Source organism: Bubalus kerabau, chromosome 3 (assembly GCF_029407905.1).
Source record: "Bubalus kerabau isolate K-KA32 ecotype Philippines breed swamp buffalo chromosome 3, PCC_UOA_SB_1v2, whole genome shotgun sequence".
Taxonomy (NCBI): domain Eukaryota; kingdom Metazoa; phylum Chordata; class Mammalia; order Artiodactyla; family Bovidae; genus Bubalus; species Bubalus kerabau.
The window spans coordinates 35,179,584-35,196,931 of record NC_073626.1 but is presented as its reverse complement, the minus strand read 5'-3'; the positions used below and the strand labels follow the sequence as shown (position 1 = coordinate 35,196,931).

Sequence of the window (17,348 nt, the reverse complement as noted above, 5' to 3'; positions counted from 1 at the left end):
GGCCCCGTCCTGGAGGACGGGGCACCACGCCTCAGTTTGTTTGCCTTGGTTTGATCGTCTTTGCCAAGGTCTCATCCTCAGGCTCATCCACCTCGGAGGATGCAGGACTCTGGGACTCAGTGCCCAGGGAGATTCTGAAACTGTCTCTCCTTTTGTTTCTTTGCCCTCCTCTCGCATCTTCCACAGGCTCCAGCTGCAGAAGCCCCCAGGGACGGCCATTGCTGCTGACCTCCGTCCCAAACAGCCCTCCGGCCGAGGCCCAGGCCCCGGGCGAGCCCCAGCCCGCACCAGGCCCTCAGCCCCGCGCAGTCCCGGCCTCCCTGCCTCCTCCGCGCACCATCCCAGCGCGTCCCCGCGGAGCCGGTCCTTGTCACGAAAAGAGAGCCCTTCCCCTTCGCACCAGGCCCGCCCCGGGCCCGCCCCACCCCGGGGCGCCCCGCAGGCCCGGGCGCAGCCTGAAGGCACCCCCTCCCCTTTGGGGGGCCCCAAGAAAGGACCCAGAGGGAAAGTCCAGACTCAGCGCGCAGCAACCAAAGGCCGGGCGGGGGTCGCGGAGAGTCGGGCGGGGGCCAGATAATGATGCGCGCGGCTCTCTGCGGCCCCCCACCCTCACCCCGGCCCCCCACCCGCAGCCGGCCACACTGAAACAGCTCCCAGCACAGCCTTAGGCGCCTCACGCGCGCCACCCGTGCACCCAGCTTCCCGCCTGCACCCGCGAGGACGCGCGCCAGCACACGCAGCGACCACCCGCCAGCCCTGCCAATCGGGGCACCGGGCCCGGGGGAGCGCCCGCCTCCCCATCCTTCCCCTTCTCCGCCTCTCCTCCTGCTGCCCTTCAGGTGGGACAGGCTCACCCTCCGCCCCGGGGAAGGCTCAGCGACTTTTCACCAAGGACTCCACTAACGGGGACCCCTGCTCACCCACCAGGCCTCTGCTGTCCCCCATGCCCCACTAGGGAACTCTGCTTACACATCCTGCGGTGTCTTTCCCTCCTCCTGACCCTCTTCCAGCCAAAGTCCCCCCTCCCACCGCCCCCCTTTTTGGAAAGGCAGCCTCAAATTCCAGAAATGGAGGCTCCAGCCTCCCACTAGGGGCTAATCCCACCATCCCCTGGGAGCTCAGGTGGTTGGAAAGACCTCTTCTCAGCTGCCAGACTGGAGTTGGAGAAGTAAGACCTAGGAGCCATTGGTCTACTCAGGTGTGAGGGGGCAGGTCTGACCTGCCCCAGAGTCAGCACCGTCCTTGACACCCCTGTGGGAAGTAGTGGGCAGGTGATGGGAGAAGGGTGCTCCCTCGCACCTCTAGGGTACAATGACCCCCTTCCCCTAAGTTTGTGTGGGAACCATCAAGTGTGCAGGGGCTGCTTTCCTGGGCAAGTGTTTCCCAGTGGGAAGTTGCAGGCGGGGCAGGGGGAGCAGGGCTTTAAAAAACGTTTCACCCCTTCCCGTGGTCCCCTGATCTAGTGCTCAGGACCCCTCACCATCAGGAATTCCTTCTTGCCATCTAACCTCAATCTTGCCTACTGCAGTTTCAGCCAACTTCTCTCTCTCCTGAATTCAATGGGGGTGGAGAATGACTGGTTATCATCTTCTCTGCCCTGGCCCTTTGGAGATTCAGGGACCCAGTTCTGGCTGCATCACCCTCTCTGTCCTCCTGGCTCTGGAGAGTGGACTGGATCAGACCATCATCTCCCCCGCCGGAGAGAGAGCAGAAATAGGCAGACGGACTGACAGCTGGCCCCTGAACTCGAGGCAGAAAGGCCCTTCTCACTTCTGGACTGTACGTTTCTATGATGGGTCCAGCCCCAGTGCCCTCCGCCTCCAGCTCACCCTTCAGCCTGTCCCCTCTTGTCCTAATCCAGCCCATGCAGCTGAGCAGTCCCTGCAGAGGGCGAGGCCTACGCTGCTCCATGAATGGATATGGGGCCTCCTCCTGGGTCTGGCTCCTGCATAGCTCATCCCCACTCATCATCAGCCTCAACTGCCTACATCTGGGCCAAGGGGCTGCAGAGGGGATAGTCAACCCTGCCCATTTGGGACAGGTTCCCTGCGTTCTTCCTCCATCCTCGGCACCCACAGCTTCTGTCCTCTGGCATGGCCCCTCTGTTCTTCCCTGGGTCACAGAGAGCAGGGCAAGACAACCCGGGGAAGAGGAATAAAGGCCCCAGCCTGCCCTAGTGGTCTGGCAGCATCCAGCCCCTATCACTTAGAAGGATGCCCATGAGGAAATCGGCCCCGAGAGAAGCCTGGTGGCACCAGCTGAAGCCCCTGATGGAGTGTTGGCAGGCTTGGGCAGCTGCTTCTATGCCAAGGTGGTGGTTTCTCTGCAGACCAGCCCAGGGGAGGACTCCAGGGTGAATGGCCTTCAAGGTTCACCCTTCACTGACGCAGAAGCTCCCAGAACACTCAGGAAACCTCTCCAGACAGAGCCCTCTTTGTCAACCTGAGACCCATCCCAAGGCCTCTACTGCCCTCTGGGTCCAGCAGAGGGGGTGGAGGAGGGGCCACTCCTTCCCACCTAGAGCTTCTTCGAATGACAATCAGCTCGTGCCAGGTGGGGACCAGGGCATGACCCCTGGTGCCCAGGTCCTGGGCCTGCTCCTTGCCACCAACCGAACCGTGAATGTAGGGCCCCCCAGCCTCACCCCTGCCCCAGGACCAACAACACCCTGGTTTGGTGTTGGGAGGAAAAAGGGGGCGGCCTGAGAGAGCCCCAAACCCATCCCACACTCTAGCTTCACCCAGCACTCGAGCTGGGCAGAGACACGAAACCCTGTCTGCCCTTGGGATTCCGGACCTCCCTAGGGCTCCCAACTGACCTCAGGCCTCTGCGTCATTGAATGTCACCGAGGTAGGGGAGGAGGGGATGGGGCAAGTGTGTGGGGGAGCTAGGGTACTGACTCTGCCCCTCCCCGCCCCCCTCGGAAGGATCTAGGGCAGAGGAAAACACACCTTCCAGTGCCCTCACCTCCCACTGCAGTCTCCTCCCGCTTGGGCACCCATTCCTGCCCACCAAGCCCTCCCAGTCCTGAGCCCCTTCTCTATAAAAGAGTGTCACACCACCACCACACCCTCCAGCATTTCCCCATCGACACAGCCTGTGTCACTGGCTCAGATGCAGGTCTGCTCACCCCAGAACATGCCTCCCCTCCCCAGCGCACTGTGCACGAAGAGGGTGCAGGTGAGGAGCTGTGCCCCCATATGTGGGCTGCCCCCTTCCCAGCTCCTCGAAGGGGCCTGGCTTGTGCAGTCTTCTCAGCTGGAGTGGGGTCAGGGGGAATCAGCCCTGGTGAGCATGGGGTGAGGGGCAGGGAGTTTCCCTTCCCCTCCCTGGGGAAGCTACTGAAGAATGTTTACATGCCAAACAGAATGTAACACCCTCCCCACCCCTCCTAGTCACTGCATGGCCTCTGCCCACCTTGCACCTGTCCATCCCCACCCCAGCACCCTGGAAGCCGCTGTCATGATTAGATCGGGTCTCGGAAGGGAAGTAGCCATCACACCATTAAAAAGCCTGTGGACCTTTCTTTCTGTTGGCTTGGACTCTGTTTCCTTTGGGGGATAGGACAAAGCCCAGGCCTTGGAGCTGGGAGTAGGCAGAGGGGAGAGAGCAGGCTGGTGGGAATGTGAGGAGGGACTGTCCTGGAGGTTGGTTGTCTACAGAAGAGGACACGAAAGCTCAGGGTGCATACAGGTGATTTGGGCAGGGTCACACAGGTGGAAGGGAATGGCCCTGCTGTCTCTGATAGCAAAGCTTGGGCTCTCTCTGCTCCCCTGGCTCCAAGAGACTTTTAAGTCTAGCTTTGTGCAGAGAGGGAGGGGGGAAGAATTTTCATTGCCCCCAAGTTAACAGACAAAAGCACAAGTGTTTGGAAAACCAGGAAGTACAGCAGCTTATAGGCAAAGAAGAATAACGGTCATTATTCTAGCAAAATCTATGAAAATCACAAATGAACAGAGCCTTTGACCCAGCATCTCCACTCCTAGAAATGTATCTTTAAGGATATACCTTAAACTCACAAAATTATATATATGTCCTAAGTAATTCATGGCAGCATCCTTTGAGCTCCACAAAGCCTCATCTGCAATTCCAAAAGCCAGAAAGTTCTGAAAACTGACATCCCATTAGATCAGCATCAACTCATTTGATATAGAAACCTGATAAGACCATTTATAGTCTTTATTAATTCCACTTTACCATACATATTTTCAGTGAAGTATTAATGTGTTTGATTATGGGATGCAGCCTTAGGTCCTATTGGGGTGTTTCCCAATATATGGACTATACATTGAGTTGCCTTTCTAACTCTAAATGTATTCTGAATTCTAAAAGATTTTCAATTGTTTGGATCAGAGACTGTAAACCTGTAAAAAGCAAGCGCTGAGAAACAATCTAAATGTCCGTTTAATGGGGGCCTGTTAGTAGAGCCTGTGATGTCATGGGGTGCTGTGAAGCTCTGCCATGAATGAGGGGGCTTTTTGTATCTAGTAAAAGGACTGTGTGTGTAATGTCCACCTATTTAGATGAGTTAGAGGCCTCTGGTTGCTTTGGGAGGCCAGGGGGGTGGGGGGAGGGAGGCTGCAGTGGAGTGTGCTTGCTATACTTTCTGCATTTTGGACCCGAGGTTCAGTACGTGTGAACCTTTCACCTAGACAATACATAAACAACTTCTGTCCCAGGGCAGACTCCCAGCACTGCCTGGGATCCGAGGGAAAAGGACGCAGGCTTTGATGTCCTGCTCTCCCTCTGAGAAGACCACCCCACCACAGCTCTGACATCCCAGAGCCTGTGTAACCATCTCCTGTTTCTTTCTTTTGACATGATCCAAGGGAGCTCTAGGGCCTGATTCACCCCCACATGCTTTTACTTTCCTTCTTGTTCAAAAATGTCAAAAGCAGGTCATGTTTGTAATAAACAGGCAAGTGCTAAAAGCATGTAAAATAAAACACAAAAGGCTCCCATCCACAAACGTGACCATCTAGAGGCAATCCTTGTGAACCCCTTGGTGTGTACCATCTCAGACCTTCTAGGTTTATAATAACAGCACTCTTTCCATATGTATTTCTTATAAATGGAGGAGCATATTATACCTACTATTCTGAAACACGATTTTTACACCCAACATCTTAAAATACAGATCTTCCTTGTTTTTAGTATATCATAGAGCTGCACAACCAGTCATCACAATCAAAGTTAGAATATTTCCATCAGCCCCAGAAAGAAACGCCATACTTCTCAGCAGTCACCCCCATTTCTCCCCAACCCCTCAAGCCCGAGGCAACCACTAGTCTATTTTCTGTGTCTGTATCATTTGCCTATTTTGCACATTTCATATCATTGGAATCGCACCATACGTGGCTCTTTGTGACTGCCTTCCTTACACAGCACATTTCCAGGATTCTCACCCATGTTTAGATCTTATCAGTACTTCATTCCTTTTTAAGGCTGAATGATAGTCTGTTGTAGGGATAGACCACATTTTGTTTATCCATTCATCGACTGATACACTTTGGGCTGCCTCTACATTTTGGCTACTGTGATTATTTCCTTAATATTTATTTATTTATTTATGTCAGGTCTTAGTTGTAACACACGGGATCTTTAAGCTGGGGCATGTGAGCCCTTAGTTGCATGTTGTGGGATCTTAGCTGTGGCATATGGAATCTAGTTCCCTTACCAGGGATCGAACTCGGACTCCCTTCATTGGGAACATGGAGTCTTAGCCATTGGACCACCAGGGAAGTCTCTGATAAAGGGTTTTAAACAGACATTACCCTGCCCAATCTGTGTTTTAAAATGTTCATTCCAGTGGGTGTGTTGGGGTGGGGGAGGGGTGGGTTGGGGTGGGGGGTGGGGGCGGTTTGAGAGGGGTGAGACTGGAGCCAGTGGGAGGGGCTTGTATCACTTGTTTTAACCCTCCTGCCAGACTGCATGTTCACTGAGGGCAGGGACTGTGACAGAGGCATCTTTCTACCTTACAAAATGCTGAGGTTGCATTAGAGACTCAACAGCTCTTGTTAATACTACTATTACCTCCCATCATCATCACCAAATCACTCCCAAGTCTACTAGCATCACCAGTAACACACACCATATCAACAGTGTACCTCTTTCCCCAGAGCTTTCTCAGAGAGTCCAGCCTAGCTCAGACTGGACCATTTCCAGCTCAGCAGCTTGGGTTAAAGACTGGGGCCAGAGTCAGGGGTCCAGGTCTTCTCTCTGCTGCTGAGTCAGTGGCTGGTGACCCCAGCCAGAGGTGTTCTCAGCCTCCCAAATTGTTTTCCCTATCTATTCAAAGTGGGGGCTAGATTAAATGAAAGATCTAAAAAAAAATTTTTTTTTTTAGCTTAAGCCCTTGAAAAGCTTATTTGCTTAGAAATCTAGAGCCCTTGGAATACGATGTGACAATCTCCCAGCTTTGCCAACCTGGTAGAATCAGATCAGAATGAGTCTGACATTGCTGGCTTCCACTGTGCTTTCGTGGCAAGGGCCATGAATGAGAACTGAGTGGGGAGATCAGACAAATTCTGAGTCTTAGGCATTCACTGCAGGCAACTATGCCAGGACCCTGGCAAACTCCTTACTTCCCTACCACCACCCCCCACCCACCACGGGGTAATCTGGGACGCTCCTGAAATAGAGTCAGAGGGCAGGCAGATGGGACTGTGTGTATGGGAAGAGACCCTGAGTGAAAAAATGGAAGGGTGATGGGTCTGGGATCCCCAGGTCAGCCAGACTGTCTGGTGCGGTTTCAGGTGTGTTTCTGCCTGGGACATACGCTCCAGGTAGGAGTACAGGAAGGCCTTGTGTTCCCTTCCTGTGTACAGGAAGGGTTCTCAGCCGGAAGAACCCTTCACCTGGTTAGGACCTAGATCTCGGTCTTGCATCCCGAGCTGCCGGCCAGGCTGTGGCTACAAATAGACACAGATGACCTAAGGCTTCATAGGACAAAGGGCATCCAGGGAGAGCTGGCACTGTGCTCCAGGGGACTTCTCCTTTTAGGGACCCTTGGAAGCGCTGCTGACCAAGGGGCTAGGGCCTCATCTCCCACACACCCAGCTACCCCCTGGCAGCTCAAGGTTACCCCACTTGGTCCTTGAGCACCAATATGTAAGTCACAGAGCCACAATGTCAGTGACTTCTGAGTGGATGGCAGCCCCTCCCGCCTCTTCCCCTCCTCCCCCGGGGAACTAAGCCAGACAGGCAGGGATCCCTGGAGACCTGGGTGGCCTGGGAGGGCCCCATCCTGGGCCAGCCCCTGAGGGCTGGATTCTGACTGAAGGCTCTCTGCTCATCAGTCTGTCTCTCCCGCCTCCAGAGTCCAAGGGTTCAAGTGGTGGGTGGTTTGAGCTGTGCTGGGCACTGTAGAGGGAGTCGGCGCAGGAGAAGGTTGGTGGGTAAGCAGCATGGGATTCGAGGAGCTGCTAGACAAGGTGGGCGGCTTTGGGCCCTTCCAGCTGCGGAACGTGGCCCTGCTGGCCCTGCCCCGGGTGCTGCTGCCCATGCACTTCCTCCTGCCCATCTTCCTGGCTGCTGTGCCGGCCCACCGCTGTGCCCTGCCTGGGGCCCCGGACAACTTCAGCAACCAGGATGCATGGCTGGAGGCCCACCTGCCCCGGGAACCTGACGGCAGGCTCAGCGCCTGCCTCCGCTTCACCCATCCGCAGGCCCTCCCCAACAGCACGTTGTGGGGAGAGGGGCAGAACTCTGGGGAGCAACCAGAGGGCGAGCCCTCCACAGTGCCCTGTCCTCAGGGCTGGGAGTACAACCACTCGGAATTCTCCTCCACCATTGCAACTGAGGTACCCGAGCTGGGAGGTTGGGGGACATGTGAGTGAATGGGTCTGCCATTGCCTTGGGTGATTACCATGTGGGCATGAGATACATTACTTTACCTTTGAGAGTCTCCGTTTACCAATCTGTAGTTGGGGTCTATAACTTTAAAGCACTGAGTTTAGTTCCTGGCTTGTGGTAAAGGCCCTGTGTGAGAACTGCTATTACCACTTGAGAAGTGATTAGGGCAAGGGAGGGGTAAGTTGACTCCAGGGAGCTGGGGCAGAGATTTGAGAAGGGTTTTTCTGTTCTAAGAGGTGGAAAAACAATAGAAGACTCCTTCTCTCCCTTCTTTTTTCCAGGCCCCAGGTCTAGGATTTATATAATTCATCTGGAGGATGGAGGAGGAGGTGGGGGACAGTCTGTCTGGGAAGGAGCAGAATTCTTGTTGTCATAGTCAAGGCCTTCCATGGGAAAAAACTGAGGTTGCAGGACTGCGGTGGGGGGCAAAGCTTTCCACCCCCCAAGCTGGAGGGAATAGTTGGGGACTTATTATCTTACATGGAGGTACCAGGATGGCACAGTTGACCTCAGAAAGCCCCAGGGTCTGGGAGAAGAGGGATTGGTACCAGCTGGAAGGGGCCTATGCCCATAGGAGGCCCCTCCCTGCCTGTTCCTGCAGTGGGACCTTGTGTGTGAGCAGAAAGGCCTGAACAAAGCCATTTCCACCTTCTTCTTCGCCGGTGTGCTGGTGGGGGCCGTGGTCTATGGATACCTGTCTGACAGGTGGGGTGAGGTAGAGGGGCCAATACGGAGTGGGGTGGGGAACCCTCTTCCACTAACTGTGGTATGGGACTTCCCGTCTACAGGGTGCTGACCCTGCGTGACCCCTGTGCAGGTTTGGGCGGCGCCGCCTGCTGCTGGTGGCCTACGTGAGCTCCCTGGTGCTGGGCCTGGCGTCTGCAGCCTCGGTCAGCTACATCATGTTTGCCATCACTCGAACCCTCACTGGCATGGCTTTGGCTGGCTTCACCATCATTGTGATGCCACTGGGTAAGGCACGCAAAGAATGGGTAGGACCTAGAGGACAGGAAGGAAGCAGCAGTCAAAGGTGAGACTGAGCCCATCTGGCCCTTGCTAACTGTCTTCCTGCCTCCAACCCCTGCCCTGGCCCAGAACTGGAGTGGCTGGACGTGAGACACCGGACCGTGGCAGGTGTCCTGAGCAGCACCTTCTGGACAGGGGGTGTGATGCTGTTGGCACTGATCAGCTACCTGATACGGGATTGGCGATGGCTCCTGCTGACTGTCACCCTGCCTTGTGTCCCAGGCATCCTTACCCTCTGGTGAGACTTGTGGGCAGCTGGGGAGTGGGAGATACAGAAGCCAGAGACAGAATGAATCACTTCCCAGGTGTCTCAGAGGTAAAGAATCTGCCTGCCAATGCAGGAGACACAGGTTTGATCCCTGGGTCAGGAAGATTCCCTGGAGGAGGAAATGGCAACCCACTCCAGTATTCTTGCCTGGAGAATCCCATGTACAGAGGAGCCTGGTGGGCTACAGTCCATGGGGTTGCAAAGAGTCAGACACAGCCGAGCGACTGAACACACGCATGGATGAGATTTGAAAGAGAAACTGAGAGATGAAGAGAAATAGTCAGTGACCGAGAGAGAAAGAGAGACAAACATCGGTATAAAGAGGATGGCATCAGGCATGTGAAGCAGAGAAAGAGAGAACAAAATATAGATAGAGATGGAATGACAGAGGCAGAACCACTGAGAGACAGTGAGAGACCAGGACTGAAAGGCAGATTCAGAGGCACAGACAGAGCGACAGGGGAGATGGGGATGGAGAGACAGAGCGAAGCACAAATAGGCTGGCGCCCGGGACCAGTGGGGCTGGGGGCAAAGCCAGCACAGGAGTCTAGACAGGAGGGTGAGATGCTGGGTGAGGTGGCCATTTCACTGCCTCCCCCAAATGAACTGGTTTTGGATGATCCCTCTGGGTATGTCTGTGTATCTGTCTCTCTTTCATCCTATGCCCTCCTGGTCACCTGTGGGAGAAGTGATAGCTAGTGCTGGGGGCTGAGGTTTTGGGAGTGAGACCAATTCATTTGAGCAGAGCAGGGAATTCCAGGCTGTGGGGTACTTAGACCTGGGCAAAGAAGAGTGCACAGAGGTGGCTATGAAATTGGGCCTTAACGGATGAATAGTTCATCAGATGAGGAGGGCTTGGGAAGGGAACATGTTCCAGGCTGAGGGTACTGTGTGGGGAAGAGCCTGGAGGCGGACAGGTGTGCCCAGGAGGGAGATGTGGCTTAGGGCAGCGACTCTGACTGAAGGGCCTCCTCCTGTCCCCCAGGTGGGTGCCTGAATCTGCTCGCTGGCTTCTGACCCAGGGCCGTGTGGAAGAGGCCCACAGGTACCTGCTCCGCTGTGCCAGGCTCAATGGGCGGCCTGTGGGTGAGGACAGCCTGAGCCGGGAGGTGAGAGTGAATGCATGATGTGCTTGTGTGCAAGTGCATGTTTGTGTGTGAGCGTGGGGGTCAGCAGGTTGTGTCAAGGGTCCCCTTCCTGGGATCCACACTGTGCAAGAAAAGCTCCTGGACCCCCGTAGAACATCCCAAACTCTTCAGGATGTCCTACTGGCCCTGGTGGGCCACACCCTTTGCTCAGGGCCCACCCTACTCAGCTCCCACCGGCATCCCCTCCCCCGCTACTGCAGCAGAGGACAGAGATCCAGGGAGAACAAGGTACCTTGCTCAGGCCTCACAGCCGACTATGGCATCACAAACCCTCCTCTCCCACCAGGCCCTGAACAAAGTGGCTGCCGCGGAGCGGATAGTCCGAAGACCCTCGTATTTAGACCTGTTCCGGACACCACGGCTGCGATACATCTCACTGTGCTGCATGGTGGTGTGGTGAGGGAGCCTGACCTGGGCCAGGCGGGGTGGGGGAGGGGCGGGCTCCAGCTGGTGCTGAGTGTGAGAGGACACGGGACAAGTGAAACTGTAACTGCGGGGGGCGGGAGGGTCAGCTTCTGGAGGGATTGGACTCTGGAAGGTCAGGATGGAGCCGGCGTCAGAGATACGTGGGTCAAATGCAAGCTCTGCCGCTTCCTTACTGTGAGCCCTTGGACAGGTAGGTCACTTAGCATCCTGAGCCTCAGTGCCTCTGCTGTACCACAGGACGCTATTAGTTCCTATCTCACGGGGTTGTTGTGAAGATTAGGTAAGGGCGTTTGGGCCACCAGAAGGGATTATGGGGACTGGGAAGGTCATGGGCAGTGGGCTCCGAAGGTGGGGAGAGATGGTCCCTCTGAAAGGCCTAAGGCTCCTGAGAGGACAATGGGGCGCGAAGGAGGACCCCTGAGCGGCATCGCGACCCCCTCAGGTTTGGAGTGAACTTCTCTTACTACGGCGTGAGCCTGGACTTGTCGGGACTAGGCCTGAACATGTACCTGACGCAGCTGGTGTTCGGGGCCGTGGAGCTGCCCTCCAAGCTGCTGGTCTATCTGTCGGTGCGCCACGCGGGACGCCGCCTCACGATGGCGGGAACGCTGCTTGGCGCCGCGCTCGCCGTGGGCTTCAGGATACTGGTGTCCCCCGGTGAGCCCCGCCCATTCCCGTAGGCCCCGCCCCCTGGCCGAGAACCCGCCCCATCCCATCCCGGAAGCCCCCGACTCAAGGCCAGTTAAGTCCCGCCCTCTCCCGAGACTGCACCTCCTATCCTGGGAGAACCTCGGTTATCCGGCAAGGCCGGCTCACTGCCTGAACCCCTTTCCCTCCAGAGATGAAGAACTGGAGCACCGCCCTGGCGGTGATGGGGAAAGGTTTTTCTGAAGCTGCCTTCACCACTGCCTACCTGTTCACGTCGGAGTTGTACCCTACCGTCCTCAGGTGAGGGGTCCCAGGCAAGCCACCTGGAGGGAGGGCTTGTTAGTCACATCTCTTACTAACATCCTAGACACGTACACTGTACCCCGGTCCCTGTCATCCATTCCTTACAGACCTAATCTGAACCGTCTGCGTTTGTCTAAATCTGGGAAGAGGTGGGGCATTTAATCTTTACAAAGTGAACCTGAGCAAAGACAGACAACTTCTCTGGGGCTCCTTTAAAAGAAAACAGTCGCAAAAGGCCCCATCTGTCCAACCCATCCCATCCTACTCACCACAGCCTAAGCAGAGCTGCCCTTGGGGGGTTGTCTCTGGACATAAGGCTCTTCTTTCAGGTAGCTATTGACAGGTGGAGAGGAGATGGGCAGACAGCTGGGCATGTTCAGAAAGCCCTCTGTCTTCTCTAGCACAGCAGTCTGTTCCAGCTGCTGACCTCTTCCTTTCACACCATCCTCTCCCCATCCTCTTTCTAATGACTTCTTTATTTTCCTTCTGCAGTACCTGATTGGTACTATCAGAACAGGAGCCCATCCTCCTGTGGGTGCTGGCTTGGGGGCCCCTGGGCTTGGGGGGGGTGGGTGGGAAGACCACCTGAAAGAATCCCCAGTTTTCTTAGCTGTCTGGGGAGAAGGGGGCAACAGGGCCTGCCAGCCCAGAAGGGGAGCCCCGTGAGGCATGACTGCAAGTAATTTCAAGTACCAGCCCTCTCCTCCGTCCTCTTTCTGAACAGACAGACGGGGATGGGGCTGACTGCACTGGTGGGCCGGCTAGGGGGGTCTTTGGCCCCACTGGCAGCCTTGCTGGACGGAGTATGGCTGTCATTGCCCAAGCTCGCTTATGGGGGGATCGCCCTGCTGGCTGCCTGCACTACCCTCCTGCTACCAGAGACAAAGCAGGCACAGTTGCCAGAGACCATCCAAGATGTGGAGAGGAAGAGGTGTGTGTACAGGACTGTCTCTGTGTGAGCACGTGCATGTGGGTATGGGTGCCCAGGTCCCTGACATCTTAGATAAGATTCAGAGAGGGAGCCATGTCAGCACATGTGTATCCAGTCATGTATGCGAGTGTGCATGGGAGCATGACCTGAGGTGTGTATAAAAGTGTCCATGAGCCCATACCTGTGAGTGTGTCCAGGAAGAAGAGGACGTGTACACACACTCAGGTATGCCTACATGTCAGGGATGTGTCAGGCATGTGTGAGAGTCACTTGTGGAAGTGCATGTGTTTGCATGTCAAGAGCTGGGGGGAGCCCCAGGCCAGCCCTCAGGGGCAGGCTGGGGTGGTTGGCTGAGAGGCTAAACCCCACCATTGCTCATGACTCCTTCCTCCCCAGTGCCCCATCCAGTCTTCAGGAGGAAGAGATGCCCATGAAGCAGGTCCAGGACTGAGTGGTATTGAGGGCAGGCCCTCTACAGAAGTTCTGCAGCAGGGGCTAAGAGAACAGAAGGGCAGGCCCTGGGGCTGGGGCTGGAGGCAGCGAGCCCCCTGCCTGGGGCTGCAGTTGCTCTCTCTCTGTTCTCATCCAGCCTGACTATTTGGCCTCCAGTAACACAGCAGCTTCCCAGAATGTAGTGGCTGCTGGAGAAGTCTAGCACCCCTCTCATGGCTGGGAGGATTTTGTAAATACAGGTGCCCCTGGAGCTGTGAGATAAGCCCTGGACGAAAAGCCACTGAGTCTGGCCTTGGGTTCTGGTCCCAGCTTTGTCACTGACTTCTGGGTGACCTTGGGCTTGTGACTTTCCCTTTCTGGTCATCTCTCAAATGGATAATGAAGCCTCTTAGCAGACCTCACCACAGGATCTATCTCCTCTCATGCTCAAATGAGATGCTAAGGTGCTTCTTCTAGACATGGTGCTAAAGAAATAGCTGTCCTATGATACTTCTGGTACCAGTAGGGCTGGTGGGCATGTTGTCCACTGTGTGGGGCTGGGGCTGCCTGGTGCCAGAGCCAGGGAGCCAGGAGAACAGAGGTCTTTGTTCCTGTGGCTGACTTTGCTACCTCCCAGGCACTCTGCAGGCTAATGCACCCCCTCACCCCTACACTCCCCACCCTGCAACCCACTGTCTAGGCCTCATGTCTAAAGAAGAATTGAAGGCATGGGAGCCAACATTTTATTGGAGAAGCAAAAATAAACACACGTTTTATGAGTACCTTGAAGTTACAGAATTTGCTGGGTCAAGCGATTGGAAAGACCAAGAGGCTACCCTTAAAGTGAGGTGGCCTGTGCCTTCTGACCAGATAGGAATGGAAGAGGGAGGAGTTGGCAGAGAAAGTCTAGACTCTGGTCTACCATGGAGCCTAGGCCCAGGCCACCAGAATCCCACCTTCTCCCACTCTCATGGGACTAGAAAATTCTGTAGCTTCCATTGGACCATGGAGGGGTTGATGGAAGACCCGGGTTAGTGTGACCTCTCCTGTGAGTATTTCATTTAGATTTTATCTCCACGGGGTCATAGATGTAGCAGCCCACATCACCAATGTTCACACCTGAAGGAGAGAACCCCATCACCAAGGGCCTTGGGGTTGGGGGTCGCTGGGCTGAAGGCTGGAGGGAACTGGGAGGGGCCTGCAGTGTGTTTGACCACAGGGGAAATTGTCCACACAGACCCACATGCCATACTTCAGGCCCAGTGTCTGGGGTGGGGCTGCCCACCTTTGGGGCCAAACAGGTAGCCATAGCAGGGAATGTGGCAGTAGGGGGCGCCGTCATGCTGGGACACAGAGAAAAAGAGAGACGTCTCAGCTTGGCTCTTTTCCAGCCTCCCTCCAGCATAGTCACCCACCCCTGCCCTGCTCACCTCAGCGTGACTCCCAGCAGTCAGGGTCTTCCGGCACCGCTGGCACCTCAGACAGGGTCGGTGCCAATTTCTGCCCAAAGACATCACCGTCTCAGCTGGTGGAGGAGAGGTGGTAGTTCCAGGGACAGAACAGGAAGACCCACTTGCCTGGCACCACCGCCTTCCCCTAGCTTTCTGTTGTCACTTACCAAAATAGACGGGTTCCTCACAGCCTGGGCACAACGAGGTCTCCCCAGTGAATGTCTTCATGTGAGGAGGGCCTTTAAGAGGAAGAGGCCCCCAGCTAGGGCTAAGGTGGGAGCCAAGCCTAATCAGGGCCCATCAGCCCTGGCTTGTATATGGCACTGTCCTCTTCCAAAAGCCAGGCTCATCCCACAGCCTCCCACCCACATGGACATGAGCCTGCTTTTCTCAGGCAGAGCTGAGTCCCCTCTGACTCTATCTCCTGCCTTATCCCTGTCTGCAAGAGGGACCACCTGCTTCCTTCTCATCCTCCCAGAGCCTCAGGTGCCCACCAGCCCAACTCTGTCAGCAACCCAATCCTCAGGAAACCTGAGCTGATACAGGAGCTGGCCAGGGCAGGGGTGTCAGGTGTTGGGGAGCACAGTGTCACTGTCCACTCAGGGGATGAAGGAACATGGAGAGAGAGAAATGAAAGAATGTGAGGGGCTGGCCCATCTCAGTGACCCTTCACACTAGGTTATTCCTTCCATGGCCCTGAACTGGGAGAGGCCTGAGTTCTAGGCCAGCTTTGCCTCTGATTAGCTGTGTGACTGCAAAAGTTCACTTGCCCTCTACAGACCATAGTTTCCTCACCTGTAAAGTGGGGGTGATAATGCCATCTGCCCAATTTACCTCTTACTCAGCAGCTGACATGAGGAAATATCAAAAAAGGAGCCACGGAGAAGACTTTGCCATGAACAAAGTTGTAGGCATGTGAAGCGGAGGACTAGGTGGAATACTGCAACCTGGTCCCACCTCCTGTTCCATCCTGGGGAAGGGTCAGGAGGAGGAGTTCCTTGGCTGGGGCCCAATCTCACTTACTTTTCTTGCCCTGAGGGAGGCCAGTCCTGGGCCTGGGGGGGCTGAAGCTGCTGGGGCTAAGGTGAGTGATGCTGGCAGGTGTGGGAGTGGGAGGTTTGTAGAGGTAGGAGCCCACACCACCAATGTTCACCCCTGCAGAAAGAAGAGGGGAGGTCAGGCTTGAGTCTCCAGCTCCCAGCCACACAGAGGGTTCTGCTATTCCCTGGCCCTTTCCAGACTGGTACTTACCTCTGGGTCCAAAGAGAGCCCCATAGCATGGTTTGTGGCAATATGGCCTTCCGTTGTGCTAGGTACAAGCAGAGGGAAGAGGACTGCTTAGGGCCCAACAGGGCCTCTCCTGTGCCCCACAGGCTTTCCCCCAAGACAGCTGCCAGGTGTGGCTGTCTACTGGCCTGGGCTGGAGGGAATGGGAGGAGTGAAGGGTAAGCTGGCATGCCAGAATTGCCACAGTGGCCAGGGAAAAAGGGAAAGAGCAGGTCAGGAAGCACAGCTACTTCCCTCCCCTACCCCACAAAAGCCACGGGATCTATCAGCACAATTCAGACTCCCCACATCCTGGCTCATATGGTGCCTATTGAGTAGGTGATCATGGGAGTTGGCTACTGAGGCTGCCTTTGGTGAGCAGATGGGACTGAAACGGGGCAGGGGAGGGGGGCTGGTATCTCAGGGATAATGAACAGATACAGAGCTGTGCGCACTAGCCAGGCCTCACCTCTGCATGCCCTCCTGGGGACAGGACGCTGTGGCAGTGCTCACATTTCAGGCAGAATGGGTGCCAGTTCTTGCCCAGGGAGCTCACTTTCTCTGCTGTGGAGGACAAGGTGGAATCGGGCAGAGGGGAGCCAGGCCAAGCTGAAGGCGCCCTCCTTTCCCCTCTTCTTCCCGCCCACCCTGGCTCCTAGAGGCGACGGGGAGTGTCTCCGGGAGGCCAGCTCCATCCCGCCCGAATGCCCTGCACCCCACAGGTGGAAAGAGGGTCCGGAACTGGTCGCCAGCTCCTTGCATCCTCAGGGAACCCAGTAGCTCTCACTTGCCCCGTCTTCTCCCCTTTCTCCACCCAGGCCTCACCAAAGAAAACCGGTTGCTGACAACGCGGGCAGGTCCAGCTCATGGCTCCGCTCTGAGCTGCAGGGGCCGTACAGTGTAGAGGCGAGTCAGCCTTGGCTCAGTTCCCGCCCCCTCTGCTGGCCCCGCCCACGGCTTGGCCCCGAGCCTCTTAGGGCGGAATCTGCGGCTTCTTGGTTCCAATCGGCCGGCAGAAATTTGGACCACTCCACCTGGGGAACGCAGGCGACTTTTACTTCCAACTACTGTCTCGGACCAGTGGACAGGAGAGAAGGCCCTGAGGCTAGACTGGGAGGGGACGGAGTAATGAGGACACCTGGAAAGGTGGCGATAGTTTCTGGTAGGTAAAGAGGGGAAAACTGTTCACAGTGTTGCTGCTGCTACTGCTGCTAAGTCGCTTCAGTCGTGTCCGACTCTGTGCGACCCCATAGACGGCAGCCCACCAGGCTCCCCCGTCCCTGGGATTCTCCAGGCAAGAATACTGGAGTGGGTTGCCATTTCCTTCTCCAATGCATGAAAGTGAAAAGTGAAAGTGAAGTCGCTCAGTCGTGTCCGATTCTTAGCGACCCCATGGATTGCAGCCCACCAGGCTCCTCCGACCACGGGATTTTCCAGGCAAGAGTACTCGAGTGGGCTGCCATTGCCTTCTCAGCGTAGATGCCAGGAAAACACTATTATTTCCCCGAAGTTAGGCATTCTTTGAAATGGTTTAATTTCGCCTCACTAGTAGCAGATGGTTAAGAAGGAATCCGGAGCTCATCTCTGCTGAGCAA

At 55.8% G+C, this 17,348-nt stretch overlaps 3 protein-coding genes across 3 annotated transcripts in view; 2 read left to right on the top strand and 1 right to left on the bottom strand.

The window, feature by feature from the left end:
- The window catches only part of TTBK1 (tau tubulin kinase 1), a 35,441-nt gene extending 34,864 nt beyond the window's left edge, over positions 1-577 (top strand). The window contains exon 14 of the mRNA XM_055574676.1: positions 187-577. Within this exon, the coding sequence (XP_055430651.1) occupies positions 187-577 (391 nt within the window). The remainder of the gene's footprint in view (positions 1-186) is intronic.
- A 6,791-nt stretch (positions 578-7,368) lies between these two features.
- Positions 7,369-13,106, top strand: SLC22A7 (solute carrier family 22 member 7). The gene is made up of 10 exons (XM_055574674.1): positions 7,369-7,802; positions 8,456-8,559; positions 8,672-8,826; positions 8,950-9,118; positions 10,134-10,257; positions 10,583-10,692; positions 11,165-11,379; positions 11,562-11,670; positions 12,398-12,604; positions 13,001-13,106. Exons 1-10 carry the CDS (start codon positions 7,407-7,409, stop codon positions 13,053-13,055), a joined length of 1,644 nt encoding a protein of 547 aa, XP_055430649.1. The 5' UTR covers positions 7,369-7,406; the 3' UTR covers positions 13,056-13,106.
- On the bottom strand, positions 12,764-16,654 carry CRIP3 (cysteine rich protein 3). The gene is made up of 8 exons (XM_055574675.1): positions 16,579-16,654; positions 16,223-16,317; positions 15,739-15,796; positions 15,511-15,642; positions 14,655-14,726; positions 14,467-14,561; positions 14,322-14,379; positions 12,764-14,155 (listed from the first exon to the last, which is right to left on the bottom strand). Exons 1-8 carry the CDS (start codon positions 16,619-16,621, stop codon positions 14,094-14,096), a joined length of 615 nt encoding a protein of 204 aa, XP_055430650.1. The 5' UTR covers positions 16,622-16,654; the 3' UTR covers positions 12,764-14,093.
- Positions 16,655-17,348: the final 694 nt, after the last annotated feature.

Excerpts from the sequence above, each read along its gene's own strand:
- SLC22A7 (XM_055574674.1), top strand. The coding sequence starts at position 7,407 with ATGGGATTCGAGGAGCTGCTAGACAAGGTGGGCGGCTTTGGGCCCTTC. Across the intron at positions 8,560-8,671 it reads TATGGATACCTGTCTGACAG|GTTTGGGCGGCGCCGCCTGC; the intron begins GTGGGGTGAGGT and ends ACCCCTGTGCAG. Across the intron at positions 8,827-8,949 it reads CATCATTGTGATGCCACTGG|AACTGGAGTGGCTGGACGTG; the intron begins GTAAGGCACGCA and ends GCCCTGGCCCAG.
- CRIP3 (XM_055574675.1), bottom strand. The coding sequence starts at position 16,621 with ATGAGCTGGACCTGCCCGCGTTGTCAGCAACCGGTTTTCTTTG. Across the intron at positions 15,797-16,222 it reads CCCCAGGAGGGCATGCAGAG|CACAACGGAAGGCCATATTG; the intron begins GTGAGGCCTGGC and ends GCTTGTACCTAG. Across the intron at positions 14,562-14,654 it reads TGAGGAACCCGTCTATTTTG|CTGAGACGGTGATGTCTTTG; the intron begins GTAAGTGACAAC and ends CTCCTCCACCAG.